This window comes from Dipteris shenzhenensis, chromosome 26 (genome assembly GCF_047967505.1).
Source record: "Dipteris shenzhenensis isolate YYH24624 ecotype China chromosome 26, Dip_SZ_1.0, whole genome shotgun sequence".
NCBI classification, from domain to species: domain Eukaryota; kingdom Viridiplantae; phylum Streptophyta; class Polypodiopsida; order Gleicheniales; family Dipteridaceae; genus Dipteris; species Dipteris shenzhenensis.
This window is the reverse complement of record NC_141621.1, coordinates 50,702,642-50,719,880: the sequence shown is the minus strand read 5'-3', so window position 1 is coordinate 50,719,880 and position 17,239 is coordinate 50,702,642. Positions and strand designations below refer to the sequence as shown.

The 17,239-nt window shown below is 46.2% G+C and overlaps 1 protein-coding gene across 2 annotated transcripts in view; it reads right to left on the bottom strand.

Annotated features, from left to right (window-relative positions):
• TPR10 (ankyrin repeat family protein) overlaps positions 1-17,239 on the bottom strand; it is a 141,917-nt gene that overhangs the window by 19,425 nt on the left and 105,253 nt on the right. For both annotated transcript variants that reach the window (XM_087397305.1, XM_087397306.1), the window contains 2 exons: positions 13,406-13,507; positions 9,239-9,409 (listed from right to left, as the gene is read on the bottom strand). In XM_087397305.1, the coding sequence (XP_087253431.1) occupies positions 9,239-9,409; positions 13,406-13,507 (273 nt within the window). The remainder of the gene's footprint in view (positions 1-9,238; positions 9,410-13,405; positions 13,508-17,239) is intronic.

Here is a 17,239-nt window from a genome sequence, read left to right as displayed (position 1 = left end):
AATCCCATATGTGATAAACTGAGTGCATAGCCCCTCGTGATCCTTAGCTCGGCCATTGTGCAGTTTCAATGTTGCGTCCTTGATCCCCCCTCTGGTGAACAACATGCAAGTGGTGGGGCAAGGTGTGTGTATGAGATCTGGAGTGGGCTCGTGTGGGACATCATAAAGATGGTGTGCATACGTGTGCCAGACTCTTGTGTCGGTGAGGGGTGATGGAGACCTACGCTCAAGGAATCTCCACCAAAAATCCTTAAAGTTGTTGCTGTACAAGATGTTCAGCAGCTCCTCCTCATTTCGACGAAGAAATGCCTGCTTCTTCCGACATACGAGACGTCGGTACTTACGTACCGTGTCTGGTGTGTTCGGGAGGTGACATCTCGTTTCAAGTCGAAGCTGTTGGCGATAAGCCTTGCACTCCTCATCGTACCAGTTGTTGCAGGGTACAGAACCAAGAGGTGGTGGTCTAGTGGACTGTGTGGTGAGGGGAAAGATTTGGAGGGCAACCTCGTGGAGTGTGCGACTAATCAGGGCAGCACGGTCCTCTATGAGTGGTATGTGATCGATGTAGGTTAGGAGTCTGTTTAGGCGTCCAGAGTAGGCTGGGAAGAGGCTGTGATCAAAGTGTTTGTCATGGTAGGTGTCGTGCTTCCTATGTGGTGTGTGTGGCGTGGCTAAGCGTGGGGTGGCGATAGTGAAGAATAGGTATATGTGATCAGCTCCTGGAGGGAGTGGTGCTATAGTGAAGTTGGTGATACATGAAGTGAAGGTAGGGGATCCCATGATGTAATCTACTACACTAGTGCCCCCCCCCCGTGTGGGAAGCAAGTAAAACCACTTGAGGAGGGCCATAGGTCAAGCCCGTTGTAGATGATGAGATCATGCATCCTACCCAGATCAAGGAGCGCATGTCCATATGGTGTAACAAGCCCGTGTAGGTCTGATGAGGTCCTGGTCATACCTACTCCGTCTAGGTCCATGTCTGGTAGCATGATAGAGTCGTCTCAAAAGTCCAGGAGTGGTGTCTAGCGCGTGCTCGTCCTAGCGTTGAAGTCCCCAACAAGGAGAACTTCCCCGTGGGCTGAAAGGTCTGGGAGATCGTGATGTAAGGGTGCATATGGCGATGTCTCACCCTCCTCTCGTGCCACTCTGGCGAAGTGGGATGTGTCTGGCAGGAAGTAGCATATTGCTATGAAAAGGTCACGGGTGTCTGTGCGTCGGATCCGAATCCACATGAATTGGGAGTGTGCGTCCTTCCTCTCAATGGAGATGGCTCCAACGAGGGAAGACATGTACAATACTGCGACCCCGCCTGATCCTCGGACTCCTCCTGTATCCCTCGTCTCATCCCTAAAGGCTAACTCCCATGTGTAGCCATTGACTATCGGTAGTGGCTGCTCTAGGCTTTGATGTGTCTCCATGTAAAAGACTATGTCTCGTCCTGTATAAGACTCCGAGAAGTTCCCTAGGTCCGACCATAAGGTACCATTACAGTTCCAAATGGTGCAGGCTAGGGTCTCGGAAACCTGAGTCTGATAGGCTCCATCCCCCTAGGGGGTATGGGTGGGAGCCCGACGGGTGCCGGTCAACAACCTACCATCTCGGACCATTTCCCCTAGAGGTGCGAGAGGGATGCAAAGAAACGGGCTGCCAGGCAGTGAGTAGTTTCGTCCTTATCCTATTAGGGCCTCATGGATAGAGAGAGACAGAGAGGTGTATTAACGTCTTCAGGAGACTTCGCGGGTCTATGAGACAAGGTACAAAATATATGTAACCCATACAAGCCACTGTGGGCTGAAGCAAAGGGCTCATTAAGGCCCTTGCTGAGTGCAAAGTGCAAAAAATGCAAAAAGCTAGTACAAAATAGTAGGAACAAAGCAATCAACAAGTACTGCTCGATACCAGAGCTCCAAGTATATGTGCAGGCTCTATATTACCCGGCTCCTTGATGGCCCTCCCATGTGATGCAAAGAGCTCATCTATCTGTGTCTGTCGGGCTGTCTCCTGCGATGGCGGGGGGCACTCTCTCCTGGATCTCTGTATCCGATGGGCTACATCGAGAGTAATGGCTCGTCTCTAGCAATCCCCTCTGAGAAGGGCTGAGATAGGTCGGACCTCAATCGTACGTGCTCTGGCCGCCCCACGTGTCATGTGTGGTCTCCATATCTCTCGTCCAACCACATCTTGGTGATGGGCCTCACTGCTGATCCATAGTGCGCTCGTCTCCTCGAGCTCCCCCTCGATCTCATCTGTTGCTGGCTCGGATGCGTAAAAATCACTGACGCGTGTCTATGCTCAGTCTAGCTCGGTGTCCTGAGGCATCAACTGTAGCTGATCTCTGGCCTACGCACAAGGGAATCTTTGTGTCTCCGCATCTCAATCAGGTAGAGCCCAATGCAAACCTAGTCGGGGAAATGTATCTGTCGTGTGAGTGGGAGCCCTTGACACTGGTATCGCCCTCAGATCTCATAGTAGGTCGGACAGACACATAGAAAATGCTCCTCTATCTCGACCTCCCCATCGTGCATAGTCTATAGACCTGCTGCTCTCTAGGTATGCAGGCCACTCTCCCAACCTCAATCCGCAACTGGAGGGACGAGACTCGTATTTGTCCGATAGCAACCCGCAAGGCGTGTGAGACTCTCCTATCCTCGACGTATTGGGGCATGCCATGCTCTAATATCCTCAAAAAGTGGTCATGATAGAACTGGGTCTTGGTGGGGACCTCCTGATCCCCCCCCAAGCCCGAGATGTGTGGAGTTGGAGAAGGTCTAACCGTATGATACGGTTAATCTCATCATGTGAAACGAGCTCTGTCTCTCTAATCGGGCCAGGGCACCCTTCCCTCGTGTGAGTCGTGCTCTGGCGGCATGGGTCATCATGAAGCCTGGTCCCGTGAATACTGCCCCTAGGTACGTGTAGGATTAAGATTAACCATTCATAGAAGGCCAAAAAGGCATATGGGACCAGATCAGTAGGAGGTCTAGAGATTGTCTAGCATACCCCTAGAATTTAATGTCAAAACTAGAATCCATGAGTAATTTGAGCTCCATGGCACGCCCAGCTGGTGGGGTCCCACTTAGGAGCCTATGAAACATGTCCATGATTTGTTGTTGTTGCCCCGTCTCTCCAAGGGACTCATTCATGCGTGGCAGCTAACGCCATGATGTAGCAATAAGGGCACCTCAAAAGGGCCCTCACAAAGGGATAGGAGCTCACATGGCTGCCTCCTGCTAACTGATGTCTTTAGAGAGTGGGCTCAGGACCATACCGCATGGGAGATGTGGATTTGTAGGTATGTGTGCCTAAGTGCAGCCATCCTAGCTCAAGTGAAGGAATGCTCTTTGTTCCTTCAGAGGCAGTGACTTTAGATTCTTTTGCCTACTAAAAATGCTTAATTGGAGTGAGAAAAAGTAAAATCACTACCTATGAATCCCCACTGTCATTGCCACCAAAAGTGTTAATCATTGGAAATTTCCTCAAATCTTGCATTGGAGGGAAAAAGTGAGCTCTTCTATGACAAGATTGATGCTCAATTCCAAGAGTTGATGTTCATGAAAGAATCACATGCTCAATCCAAGATTTGATGTTGCTTTAGAGGTGGTGATTTCATGCACTTCACCTTCTTTTTAACACACAGTTGAAGTAGGAAAAAGTGCTTGACATCATTGTGTATGAAGGCCCATTATCACTGCCACCAAAAGTGTTACTCATTGGCAATTTGCTTGAAGCATGCATTGTAGGGCGAAAATGGGAAGTTGCATGATAAGGACACCATTTTAGTGGCATGTGGCTGTGATGGGGATACCATGGCTGCTAAAATGTATACCTCCAATAGATCATCTCTGATGACTTAATGGATATCTTTCTGCATTAGGTGTAAGAAGGGGACATGCATCTAGGGAATATTGATACAAGGGGAGATGATAAATGGACATGTCATGTGAGTGAAACCATTTGGAAGTGCAAGGCACAACTGTGGTACATTATGAGAGATGTTCATCAAGCTGGCTTGGGCGTGTCGTCGTCGGTTAACACAAGGGAGGTAAATGTATCTATTTGAAGAAGCGTTGGCTTGGAGATATGGGAGACCAAAACCATTGGGAAAACTGGCCGGTACCAATAGCAACATTCAAAGGGACTTTTTCTTAAAAGTGCAAGGGAGTCAAGGAGTGGGGAATGCAAGACACAAACATCATATTCAACAACAAACCAACTACTACTAAATGTTACAAAAGAGATCTACACAGAGTGCATTCCACAATAAACCAACAACAATAATAAAATACAAGAGAGAGTTGGGTTATAACAGGAAATACATAAAAAGTCAAACATATAGTTAACTAACCCACATTATTGTGCCATCGTAATAATGCTCCTAGATTTCTAGTCGTTGCTGCATATAGGCCCTAGGGCAAAGCTCATTAAGTCTAGCAATATATTCAAACAAATTGCACAAGCTTACCACCCACTCTTGGCCATGATTGGAGCCTCTTTCGGTTTGGTCACAGAGATCCCCCCCCTCTCCTTGGTTTGCCTTTTCCATAGTAGAGGCAGTCAGAGACTGACACAGTCCCAAGAGTTAGGATCATTGTTGCTGCTGACCTAATATCTCCGATGACCGCATCATGCTTCAGCAACCAGATCAATATACCGAAGTGCCCAAAGAGTCCGCACACTGGTCCTATCAGCCTTGAATCTCAACCATGTCAAAAGAGAGAGACAAAGAAGAAGAACATAGCAAAGTGCCCAAAGAGCCTGCAAGTATGACACTGGTCCTATCAGCCTGCAAGTATGACACTAGTCCTATCAGCCTGCATTTCCCTAGGGGTCTCCACTTCGGATCCCTTTCCAGTGGTCTAGATGGGAGAGCTTAGGATACCTATCAATAACTTTCTTTGTTGACGGGTCCACATATACTAGAGAGAGTGTCTTGGGCGACTCTCATTCTTCTGACCCATGAGGGCGGGCTTGAGATCATTGATCCAAACACTCACTGTAAGGCTGTGCTATGTAGGCTTATTGACAAGGGACTCATGTTAGGTCAAAAAAAGAGTCGTGGAAGGATAATTCCTAGGATGCATTGGCTCTTGTATCCCTTTCTCATGTGAGAGTGGTTGGACAATACTAGGAAAATCTCTACGTCTATAGACCTCGGGATATCTTCTTCACCACTTATGGCTACCATTGTCAGAGCTTGGCGTAGTTTAAGGGGATCCTTGCAAGAATTATTTCTATTATGTAGGATGAGATCAATACATAACCAATCATGTGGAATGATTCTATTTTGGACGACCATGGTAGACATCACTCTGGATGCTTCGGGTTATATGCAATGGTCCAAATAGGACACATCAATGGGATATTGGAAGGCCTTTTGAGGACGTCCCTAAAGAGCACAAATGGTTATCACCTCAGAGGGAGTGGTAGAAGAATTGCTTTGCATGAATGCACCTGTGCCTTTGGACTGGGCCACTAGAGATGGGGGAGACCCCATATACTCATCAAACGGATGGGGACTTTGTTTGGCACTAGTGTTTCTTTGCAGGTCGTTGGGCTCATGTGGGACCTAGGTGGATAAACCATGGTTTTAATGGTGTAGTCAAGGGGCAAAGTGGTTAGATCTTTGGCTGAGGATGTACTTTTGGATGCACACCTTGAGCGTAGGAGCAATACTTTTGTGCTACTCGTTTGGTACATTGACCCTTGTCCGAAGGACATTACCCTGAGTTTGGAGGCTATGGCTTTATTGGGGTGTTCACATGAACTTTTTGAAGTGGGACCTAGGTGAACAGGAATGGAACGAATGCAATGAATCACTCCACGAGCCCTCCATCTTTTATTTTATAATAAGTAATGCAAAGAAATTTCAAATTAGAGCTAGAGGATGGAGAGCATTTAGACCTCATTTTTTGGAGAGCTTTCTAATTCACTCTAGACTTGCACATATCATTTTTGGAAATCCCTCAAGAATAGGAAAGTCACTCTTTTCTTTGGCTATTCATTCATGAAGGGATTGCAATAAGTCAATGCAAGATATCTTTTGACCCTTCTTGCCCTCAGTGTTTGACTGTTGATGAGTCTATTTGGCATTGCCTCTAGGAATGCAGACATGCCACGATAATTTTGTTTCTCCATCTTGTTCATCACTTGGCACTCAATGGACTATATCTCTTCAAACTGGAGCAATCTTCTTAAGCTTGAGCTGAAGGCTTCAAAGAATTGCATAAGGGCACTATTGAATTGACTTGATTTCTCTACGGCTCTAAAGCTCCAATGATGTGCTTTCTTGAATTAAAGACCAGTCTTGAGGCAGTTGCCTCTGCAAAACACAATCTCACTCCCAAATCCCTCTACAAGGCTCCTTGACTCACATAGATGCTCTCATACCATGATAAGATAAAGGGTGTGAGGGAAGAAGTTCAATACCCTTCTTGAATTTCTCCCCTAATCTCTCACATAGTTGCCTCTGCAAAACACAGCCTCACTCCCTAATCTCTCTACAAGGCTTCACGACTCACATAGATGCTCTCATACCATGATAAGTGATACAAACTTATTATATTAAAATCTCTATGTTGGGAATCACGGGTGATGGAACGTTCATTAACCTCCCAGCCTATCTCTGTGATAGCATACTTCCAAGAAGAATACACATGTTTCAATAACTTGCATGCTAATCCACAAAGCCCCAATTCCCTAGGTACCTCTTAAATGAATCTTTTACCCCTCTCTTGGGAGCACATTAAATTCATATGCCCCTACGCACATTTACACATTTAATGCATTTAAGACCCATAGCCTTGCCACCCTTGCTGCAACATCTGCTATGAAGGGGGCCTTAATGTCATTGACCCAGACTTGCAATGCAGGGCATTGCTTTGTAAGGTGGTGGTGAGGGGACTCATGCCTGGGCAGGAACCTTGGAAGGATTTCTTTTTTGGACGCATTCAGGCTTGCACACCAACCTTGGGAGATGATTGGGTGGACAGCCCTCGCTGGATTTTCACTTCCGCCCCTCTCAGATCTCCTGCCTCTCCTCTCATGACTGCCATCCTGAAAGCTTGGGGGAGCTTCAGGAACACTCTTCGAAGGATTCCACCTTCTACCGTCGAAGAGATTGATAGGCAGCCGATCATTTGGAATGATAGTATTCTTGACGAGCATGTCAGACCACTGGGCACTTCCCATTACATGCAGTGGTCTAAATGGGAGAGAGGCCCCGCCTACGCAGTAGGCACTTGGAAAGCTTTTATCAGGCTACCTGAGGATCAGAAACTGCACTCCTGAGTCACCTCAGAGGGGTAGCACGCAGGATTCAGCAGATAGGTGCAGCCAGTCGGTGGAATGGACAGTTGAGTTGCCTTTTACTTCCACCACTTGGATGGGGGCTTTTTCGAGGACATCACTTCCTTTACACATGATCGCTCTTCGAGGTCTCGGGGAAGACACACTGGTCTTTGACGTTGGGGATGGAGGTTTACTCTCTACATCCAAGGATGGCATTCTTCTTGAGGTTGCCTTTCAGCCTGTCAGGATTGCTGGTTTTGTGGACCATGGAGCGGGCTTGAAGTGGTACTTAGACCCCGACCCTCTGCTCTTGGCCTTGGGATCCTGGAGGTTGTGGTTATATGGAGGTGCACCTATCAGGTGCTTGCAGTGGGACCCAGGAGAGTGGGAGTGGATACATCATGGGCACCGAGAGAGGGGGGTTCCCTTCTTTCGTTTCACTGTTGGTAATGCCAGGAGATTTCAGCTGAACAATAGGGGTTGGATTCCCTCTAGAGCCCCCCATTGGGAAAGCTTCTTCATCACCGCAGATTTGCGTAGAAATTTCTGGAGGCGGCTCTGGAAATCCCTCAGAAATAGAAAGATCACTCTTTTCTTTTGGCTTTCTACTCATGGAGGGATTGCAATGAACCTGTGGAGATCACGATTAGGGGCTCATCCCACTTGTCCTCGATGTCATTCTGCAGAGAAGTCAGTGCGGCATTGCATTTGGGACTGCAGTCAGGCGAGGACTATTTGGAAAGGGGTTGCTCGGATACTCAGCATCTTTCATACTTCCCCTTTCTTCATGACTTGGGGCTCGGTCGCATGGTTATCCCTTACCGGGCCCCAGGTGTTTTATGAGGGTGAGCCTTCTTCTTGGACACTCTCGGTCTGCCGGCAGGAGATAGAGCCCTGCTCTCTTCAGGATGTACCACTTACTCCCTTCAGAGCTTCTCATGCTTCAGTGGACACCTCTTGGGAGATTTTGGCTAGCATTTCCTCTTGGCACATTTGGAGAGCCAGATGTACTTAGGCCTTGGATGGCACCCAGATACACCCATCACAGGTGTTCACGGGTATTTGGACTGACACAGTTCACACTTTGATAGCCATATGGGCTAGCATGCAGGGCCCTTCACGGGCAGCCTCTTCCAGAAGGACTATATTTCTTCGAGTTTGGAGGGGTTCTCCCTTTTTCTCGGAGGTTCTTACCGGATTGAGATGGCACTATCAACCTCAATCCTTCCTTTTTGGCTCTTGAGCTTTTCATGCATTGCATGATGTATCCCGTATGGAGCTTGCTCTAACGGTTTTCTTTAATACTTAATAGAAGTCTCTTTTTGCCAAAAAAAAAAAAAGACCCATAGCCTTAGACCCATCTAGTCCGTGCCCTATCACCCTCATCAAGGACCTTGACAACGATTCCTTTGACCATTTACATGAAGTACTAATACGACAATTGATCCCCTAAAGGAAAATGTCCACTGATCCCTCCGAGGTCGTGTTATCTCAACTTGAGCATAGCAATAAGATAAAGGGTGTGAGGGGCGAAGTTCAAGACCCTTCTTGAAAAAGCTACTTCCACAAAACACACTATCTCAATTCCTAAAGCTATGTTCAAGACTCACAACTCACTAAAGGTCACATAGATGAGCGTGATAAGGTAAAGGGTGTGAGGGGGGAGGATAGCCACATACAAAGAGAGAGGGAGGAGACAAGGTGACAAAGGCAAGCATCTACATGATGCGTTGTGACCTACAACACACATTTACTTCTTTATCCAACATATCAAACACTGTTTTAACATAACCGTTTCTACGGAAGCAATCCCAACCATATTCACACAACGTTGATGTTCAGATTGCTATCTTCAACATTGGTGTTTATAGAATAAAAAGAATTAATTTAAAAAACATCTTCTTCTGAGCAATCCACAACTGAGAGAGAGAGGAAGGGGGAGAGAGAGAACCTGTAGCAATCGAAGGGCTGAACCTTCCCTGTAGCATCCTTTTGACCAATCAGGACGAAGTGCCCTAACTGCCTTACCATCTGCCAATGCTTGTTCAGGTTGGCCCAATCGCATCCAGCAAAGACTACGGTTTGAAAGTATTGTAGCATTATTGGGATCCAAATCGAGTGCCTGTGATGAATCAACAGATCATTTTAGCTCTCTCTCTCTCTCTCTCTCTCTCTCTCTCTCTCTCTCTCTCTCTCTCTCTCTCGCAGGATCTTGTTACATAGGGGACGTACTCGCCGCTTCATCTCCAAACGATCCAGGATGATGGCAGCTTTTCGGAGGAGACTTACTCATGGAGATCTCGCCCCACCAGCCGCTCACCTCACCTTTGCTCAGATTTGTACTCTCATAGCAGGAGGCAGAGTCGATGGACAGGATTTCCAGTATTATTTTGGTTCTCAGACTCCGTGACACCTGGACTTGTATCTTTGCATTGGCATATTGTACTCATCCCCCCATTTTGCACCCAGGGGCGGTTTCCTTGCATCTAGTTTACTTTGTATTTAGGCTCAGATTTGACATTATGTACTTTCACTTGCATTGTATTGCGTAGCACTTAGATGATATTCGACGATGCCTCTTCTTTGTGGCACGTTGATTTTGTTATCTTGTATGCAGAGTTCTTGATGTCCCATGGGCCCATTTTGGCCTTTAGTGGACAATAATACACTCTCTCTCTCTCTCTCTCTCTCTCTCTCTCTCTCTCTCTCTCTCTCTCTGTGACCAGGTTAAGAGCACTATCGGAGTGAAACAACGCTGCTCCCTCTCACTGACTCTCTTCGCGCTCTATATCGATGAGATCACTTCTTTTCTAGATCGCCAAGGTGGAGAGGGTTCACTTCTGGCCGACCTAATGGTGCAGATATTGCTCTACGCAGATGACATAGTCCTCATATCTTCCTCAGTAGAGGGATTGCAGAAACATCTAGAAGCTCTAGAGATGTTCTGCACAGAGAGGGACTTGACAGTTAACCTTGGGAAAACCAAGGTTATGATCTTCAACACCTCGCGAGCAGTGTCCCGTCGCCATAGTTTCACATACCGAGACGAGCCAATGGAGATAGTGCAGTCTTACACATATTTAGGAGTAGTGTTCACCGGACCAGGTTTCACGATGATCCATGCAGATACGGAACAACACGAGGATGGGGTGCTTTGGCCCGACTAGAGAGGCGGTGCTTTTGGGCACACTTTCAGGACCCTTCGACGAAGGGTCGGTGCTTTTGGGCACACTTTCAGGACCCTTCGACCAAGGGTTAGCTTTTTGACACGCTGGTGAGATCGACTACCATGTATGTAGCACCTTTCTGGGGGAGTGATATTTCAGCGATAGAGTAGAGTTCGCCGTGACCCCTCTCTAGGTTGATGCCATCTTTCAGACAGTGACTTTCCTCACATAGTTTGGGCCCCCCAGGCCTTACCCCATTGGAAATTGCCGAGGCTAGCATTGGAGTCTTCCAGGCGACTCGCAAAGAGCGGTGTTAATACAACATGGTACACACAGGTATCCACTGGTAGTCACGGCATTCAGATGGACAGACTTCCCCCCTTTCAATACAGCATGGATGCACCACCCAAGATGATCCCACAAGATGAGATCAACCGTATCATATGGTTGGAGCTCCCTACATCAAGGGATAGGATGGGAGCGGAGTTTCCCACCAAGATCCAATTCTACCATGACCACTTCTTGAGGGTCTCGGAGCATGGTCTCGTCATCAGACCTCAGTACCTCAAGGATAAGAGAGCCTCACATGCATTGAGGATCGCCATTGGTCAGTTGCGAGTCTCGTCACATCATATGAGGACTGAGGCAAGGAGAGCTACAAGCATACTCAGAGAGCACAGGATCTGCACACTATGCCGAATGGAGGAGATCGAGACAGCGGAGGACTTTCTATGTGTCTGCCCAATCTACTATGAGATCTAAGGGCGATATCACTGCCTCTTTCAGGAGGGGCATGGATTTGGTCCACTTAACACGACTAATTCATTTCCCCTCAAGTTTGTGTTGGGCCTTATCTGATTTAGATGCGAAGACAAAGAGAGATACTGATGCGACAGATCAGAGAGCAACAGAGATTGATGCCATAGGTCACCGAGATCTTCAAAGCACAGACACTTGTTACAAATTTCTATGCATCTGAGTCAGCTGGCTTATCCGAGGGAGAGGAGCTTGATGAGATGAGAGCATCATGGATTAGAAGTGGAGTCTCCGCCATGATGCTGCCAGATGAGAGACAGGCACTCCACATGCCACACAGAGAGCGACCAAAGCACGCACGATCGAGTTGATCGTCACAGATGAGGCGTATAGATACACAGATCGAGGAGACCATGCCCTCCTCCGCATCAAGAGATAGCTTGACAGCAGACACAGATAGGAGACCTCCTCACATCTCATCAGAGAGCGATGAGCATAATTTGGCATACTTGTGCCGCCAGATTTGCAAGTCATATGAATCTTTCGGAGCCTCATTGCGGCAATATACATGCCATGAAGGTGATATACATGCTTCTTGCATAGAGCTTTTCTTTTTATGCTTCTGATCTTTAAAATACCCTCCATTTTGGAGACTTCCCATCTTGTAAATTTATGAGAATATAAATACAATGCACTGGATTTTACCCAAAAAAAATGTGTGTGTGTGTGTCGAAATGCCATTGAAACAAAGACGTTTTCTTTGGAGATGTACGACAGGTACATTGTCAATGGGGGTCACACTTGCTAAACGTCGCATTGCACCATCCACATGTTTAAGATGTCAAGCTCCTTCAGAGACTGTTATTCATTTGCTTTGGCACTGCCCTGGAGCTACTAAAGAAGTAGTAAGGGAGCTCCAAACATGAACATGAGCAGAAGACTCAATGGGGCCACCCACCAGGACAGGAATGTCCGTGGTCTGCAAGGGAGTGGCCTCCGGAACAGCGATCGTCTGATCTGGTGATGGTGGATGCCGAACCGATACCAGAGCCCATCGAAGGACCACGGGTGCCGCAGGTGCTGGTCATGTAGAGCTTGATGTCTATGCTGGAGGAGCACTCTATCGAGGATCTGTATCAGCACCCTGTCGTGGTGGAGCTGTACCAGTCCTCTGTCGTGGATGGGCACTCTGAGGAGGCCGAGGAGGAGCTATACCAGAAGCTTTTTAGGCCTCTTCTTCTTTCTAGCGCAGTCCGTAAAGAAGTGCCCATAGGCCCTATAGATCTTGCACTGATCCTGTCTGCCCACAATTTCGACACTCTGTCGAAAAAAGGAACCATCTGGGTGCTGAAGCATGATATGGTCATCAAATATATTAGGGTCGTCAACAATGACCCTAACTCTAGGTACCCCATCTGACTTAATTGCCTCTACTACAGTCAAAGGCAATCCAAGGATGGAGGGGATCTCAGTGCGCTCATCAATGAGGCCAAGAAGCCGATGATAAACAAGTCCGAGGAATCTAATGAATAGGGATATGCCAAGCTTATCCAATTCAACAGGGTCAAAGCCCAAAGTGAAGCGAGTCAAATAGATCTTTTTGTACCTCAACTGCAAAAATCCCTTTCTGAGAAAAGTGCTCACAAATTCTGGAATGTCGAAGACTACCTGGAAAAAACCTCTCCCCAACAAGCAAACATCTTTCAGTCGAGGGGTGAGGTTCGAAGGTAAAGCCACAAGAATCCAATTCTGGCTTGTAACCTCGAGGGGTGAGATCCATAGATGCGTGCAAAAAGCGTGGTAGATCTCTCGAGCTCTAAAATCTTTCCTGCGCAGCTGTCTGCAGCTCATCTTTTGAGAAGATGATTGGTCTGCGCTCAGTGGGAGCGGGTGAGGATTGGCTGAATGGGGATCCATTCGTCAATCAAGTATGGAAGGGCCGACTCAAACACAATGAAGCTCCGTCCGACAAGTCCCTGCTTCCTAGAGGACTAAAGGAAAAGGGCTCTATAGGGAGAAGGAGAGGGGTAGAAGTAGAGGAGATGGAGGATGAGGAGAAATGGAGAGGAGGCAGCAGCCTACACTCATACTTGGTCTCATGGACCTTTGGATCCTTTGCAAATGTTAATTAAAATTTTGCTCTTTTGATCAAGCAAGACGTTCCAAGAAAAATGGCACAAAAATTCAGGACAAACCTGTGTATATGCATCCAGTGCAAGCATGTAGCTCTTCTTTTTGAAGGCTTCATCACCCCTTGACTTGGCTTGTAGTGCCTTTTCTTTTCTCTCTGCAGAGACCTGGCGAATAAAAACATAGTGAAAGATGAGGATATACACAAGCAGGGGATAAAAGTTTAAACAACAAAGTGCAATAAAGAGCATAATGGTGATGAAATTCAGATGTGTGCAAGAAAAACTCTGGAATGACCTTACAACAAGAAAAATAGATTCTACAATGAGTCCTAGAGCCACAATTATTCTTTTTTACAGTAAAAACATTGGAATCCTTGAAGTAAGTTCAATTTACAGCTAGTATATTTTCTTTGAATGACATTAGAGTATCTATGTGATTGCTCATGCATGCAACCATACCAGTAATGCAAAACTAAAAATCATCTTTCACACATTTTGCATGTCCAACTGGACACTGTCACCTCAGACTTGGACATTCAGGCCCTGAATGTCCCTATACATGAGATATATTCTAGACCTAAATCCCTGCCAAAAGGCCAAGAAAGAAACCTCTCTCACTCACCCTGGAGACCTATGAATGACCACCCACCAATGTGGCCTCCCTTGTATAATCCCCCCAAATCCTGCAAGGCATTTTTAGAATTCAGAATCTTGATTCCAAGTCCCTAGGAGTACACCCATCCCTCAAGGTGATCCATATCGAAAGAAACATGTCAATGAGAACAACTAAAGCTGCGCAAGTTTCACCCCAAGGAAAAAAGTACAAAGGAGAAAAGGACTGCACTAGACAACTTTAAATCCTTGTAGCATTCATGGAGGGATTGTAGTGAACCTGTGGAGGACCAAGTCCTACTTGCCCTCATTGCCTTTCTGTTGAGGAGTCCATTCAGCATTGTTTATGGAATTGCAGACAAGCAAGGTTTATCTAGACGAGCAAGCTTTGTCATTTCAAAATCAAGCTTCTCTGCATAGTCCTAAATACGAAGTTCCAACTAGGTAACCCTTTGGTCCCATACTTCAGTTGAACTTCCATCTGCCATTCTGACTGTATATGCATAGTCAGATGGTCTAGTCTTTAATTTCATCCAAGCTTGGAGTTAACTACATTGTGCATTGACGCTGAGTCAAACAACACAATGACATCATAATTGGCTACTTGCCTCTTCATCTTAATTAACTCCATATCACAATGACTTCCACCAAGCCCGGGCTGCCATTGGTGTTGCTTTTCTTTTCACTCCAACAGTGGTACTTGGTTTAGAAGGAGTCTCAAATGGTTTCGCCTACTTGACTTGGCCGCTAGGCTGTGAGGCACTCCCTTTGCTAACCCACGTCTTCTTAAACCCAGTTTTCTTCAAGTACTCATACCGAGGCCCAACCTGCACAAACCACTTGGTCTGCTTCCTTTGGCATCCTCATAGTTCAAGGCTATGGTAATTGCTTCATCTAACGTGTTCGCATACTTCGGGCGAACTTTCATCTTGATCCGATCGTTCAGTCCGAAGATAAAATCTTTTACCTACACCGACTGAGATAGAGGTTCATAACTTTTCATTACACTTTCTCTGAACTTATCAGCGTATTCAGCCACTGATAAATTCCTCTGACGAAGGTTTCTATACTGAGCCCAAGCTCAGGATGCTTCGTCACGAGGTAAGAAGTGTTTTCTAAATTCTTTTTTAAACCCCTCCCAAGTAGTGGATGCCACTCCATCTTTCTGCTATTTTATCCACCATCTATTCGCTGCCTCATAAAACATGTGAGTGGCCTCGCGAATTTTCTTCATATTATTCCTAATTTCACAAATGGCGAAGGCCTCATCCCATTTGTTCAACTAGGTCTCCATGATATCGGAACTACGGTCAGACCTTTGTGAGTACTAAGGGAGAGAGAGCAGAGTGTGTGAGCAAGAGAGCAAGAGTGTAGGAGACTGAGAGCTAAAAGCAATAGTTGCAATAGAAGAGTGTTGTACAACTGAAGAGTGGGATAGGTTTTGTCTAAGTGACAAAACCTTATCCTTCACTAGCCGTAGTTAGTGAACTAACTGTGGTTAGGGAAAAAAACCTCTAAAATGAGGGAAAAGTGCCCCTAACCTACTTATTACATTACATTGGTCACTGCTAAATTATAACAATAATTCTAACACCCCCCTGCAAGGAAATGATCAATCACCAAAAGGAGATAAGTTCAGGGCACTGCGAAATGCCTCAAACTTTTCACGTGAAAGTGCTTTGGTGAAAATGTCTGAAACATTGTCATGTGTTGACACATAGATCATATTGATCTCTCCTGCATGCAACTTCTCTCTGACGTAGTAATAGTGAACCTCAATGTGCTTCGTGCGAGCATGAAACACAGGATTCTTTGCCACTGCAATAGCACTCTAACTATCAGTGAGAATTGGAGAAGGACCCTCCAATGAAAGATGAAGATCAGCAAATAAACGACGCAGTCAAACACATTCAACTGTCGCTGTGAAAGCTGCCCTGTACTCAGCTTCACATGAGGAGGTAGCCACTGTAGACTGATTCTTGCTCAACCAAGAAATACAGGCTTTGCCCAAAAAGAAACAATTACCACTTGTGGACTGCCTAGTGTCATAGTCTCCAACCCAATCTGAGTCACTGTAGGCATGCATCTGCAAGTCACCCCCCCTGGGAAACATCAAGCCAAAAGACTTTGTACCTTGCAAGTAACGGAAGATGCGTTTTACAGCCTGCCAATGCATAGTCTTTGGGCTGTGCATATACCTGCTCACCTGAGAAACTGCAAACTGAATATCACGTCGTGTATTATAGAGATAAATGAGGCATCCAACAGCCTAACTATAGAGTGTGACATCAATTGATTCACCTGCATCATGCATTGTAAGCTTCAGCCCCGGCTCCATGGGAGTAGCTATGGGCTTACAATCCTGCATGTTGAATCTATCCAAGAGTTTCTGCACATACTTGGATTGAGACATAACGATGCCACTTTTCTCTTGAGTGAACTGGATCCCCAAATAAAAGTGTAGCAGCCCCAAATCTGACATGTCAAAAGTGGTCAGCAATTCAGCTTTAAAATCTGCAATATTATCCTCATTTGACCCTGTGAGCAGTAAGTCATCTACATAAAGAATGATGACTAAAATATCCCCCCCATCCTTCTTGATGTAGAGGGTGCTCTCAGTTGGACTATTGTGCAGCCCCTTGCTGGTCAGAAAGGCATGAATTTTGGCATACCATGCATGTGGGGCTTGTTTCAGCCCGGAGGTTGCTTGACATAAACCTCTTCCAACAAGTCTCCATTAAGGAAAGCTGTTTTAATGTCCAACTGATGAACATTCCATTCAAAATTTGCAGCCATGGCTATAACTAACCGGATGGTTGTCATTCTAGATGTAGGAGCAAAAGTCTCCTCATAGTCTATGCCCTTTTTCTAAGCATATCCTTTTGCAACCAGCCTTGCCTTGTACCAATCAATGGACCCATCTAGCTTTCTTTTGACTTTGAAAACCCACCGTGTACCTATGGCATGTTTACCTGGTGGCAAATCCACAACTTCCCATGTCTGATTTTTCTGAATGGACTGCAATTCATCGTGCATGGCATTCATTCAATGCACATTATTTTGTGCTTCTTCAAATGTCTCAGGCTCCTCCTCATCAAGAGTACCTGCATAAGCTGATTCAACTGAAAAAGGTCCCCCCCCATGCCTTACCTCACTACGAGTTCTGCCAGGTAATGGAGCATCAATTTTACTCTCCCTGAGAGTTTGTAACAGCCAATTTGGAACTGTTTTTGCTGCATGTATATCTGCAATTTCTTGCTGAACAACCTCTTCCACTGCTTGTGG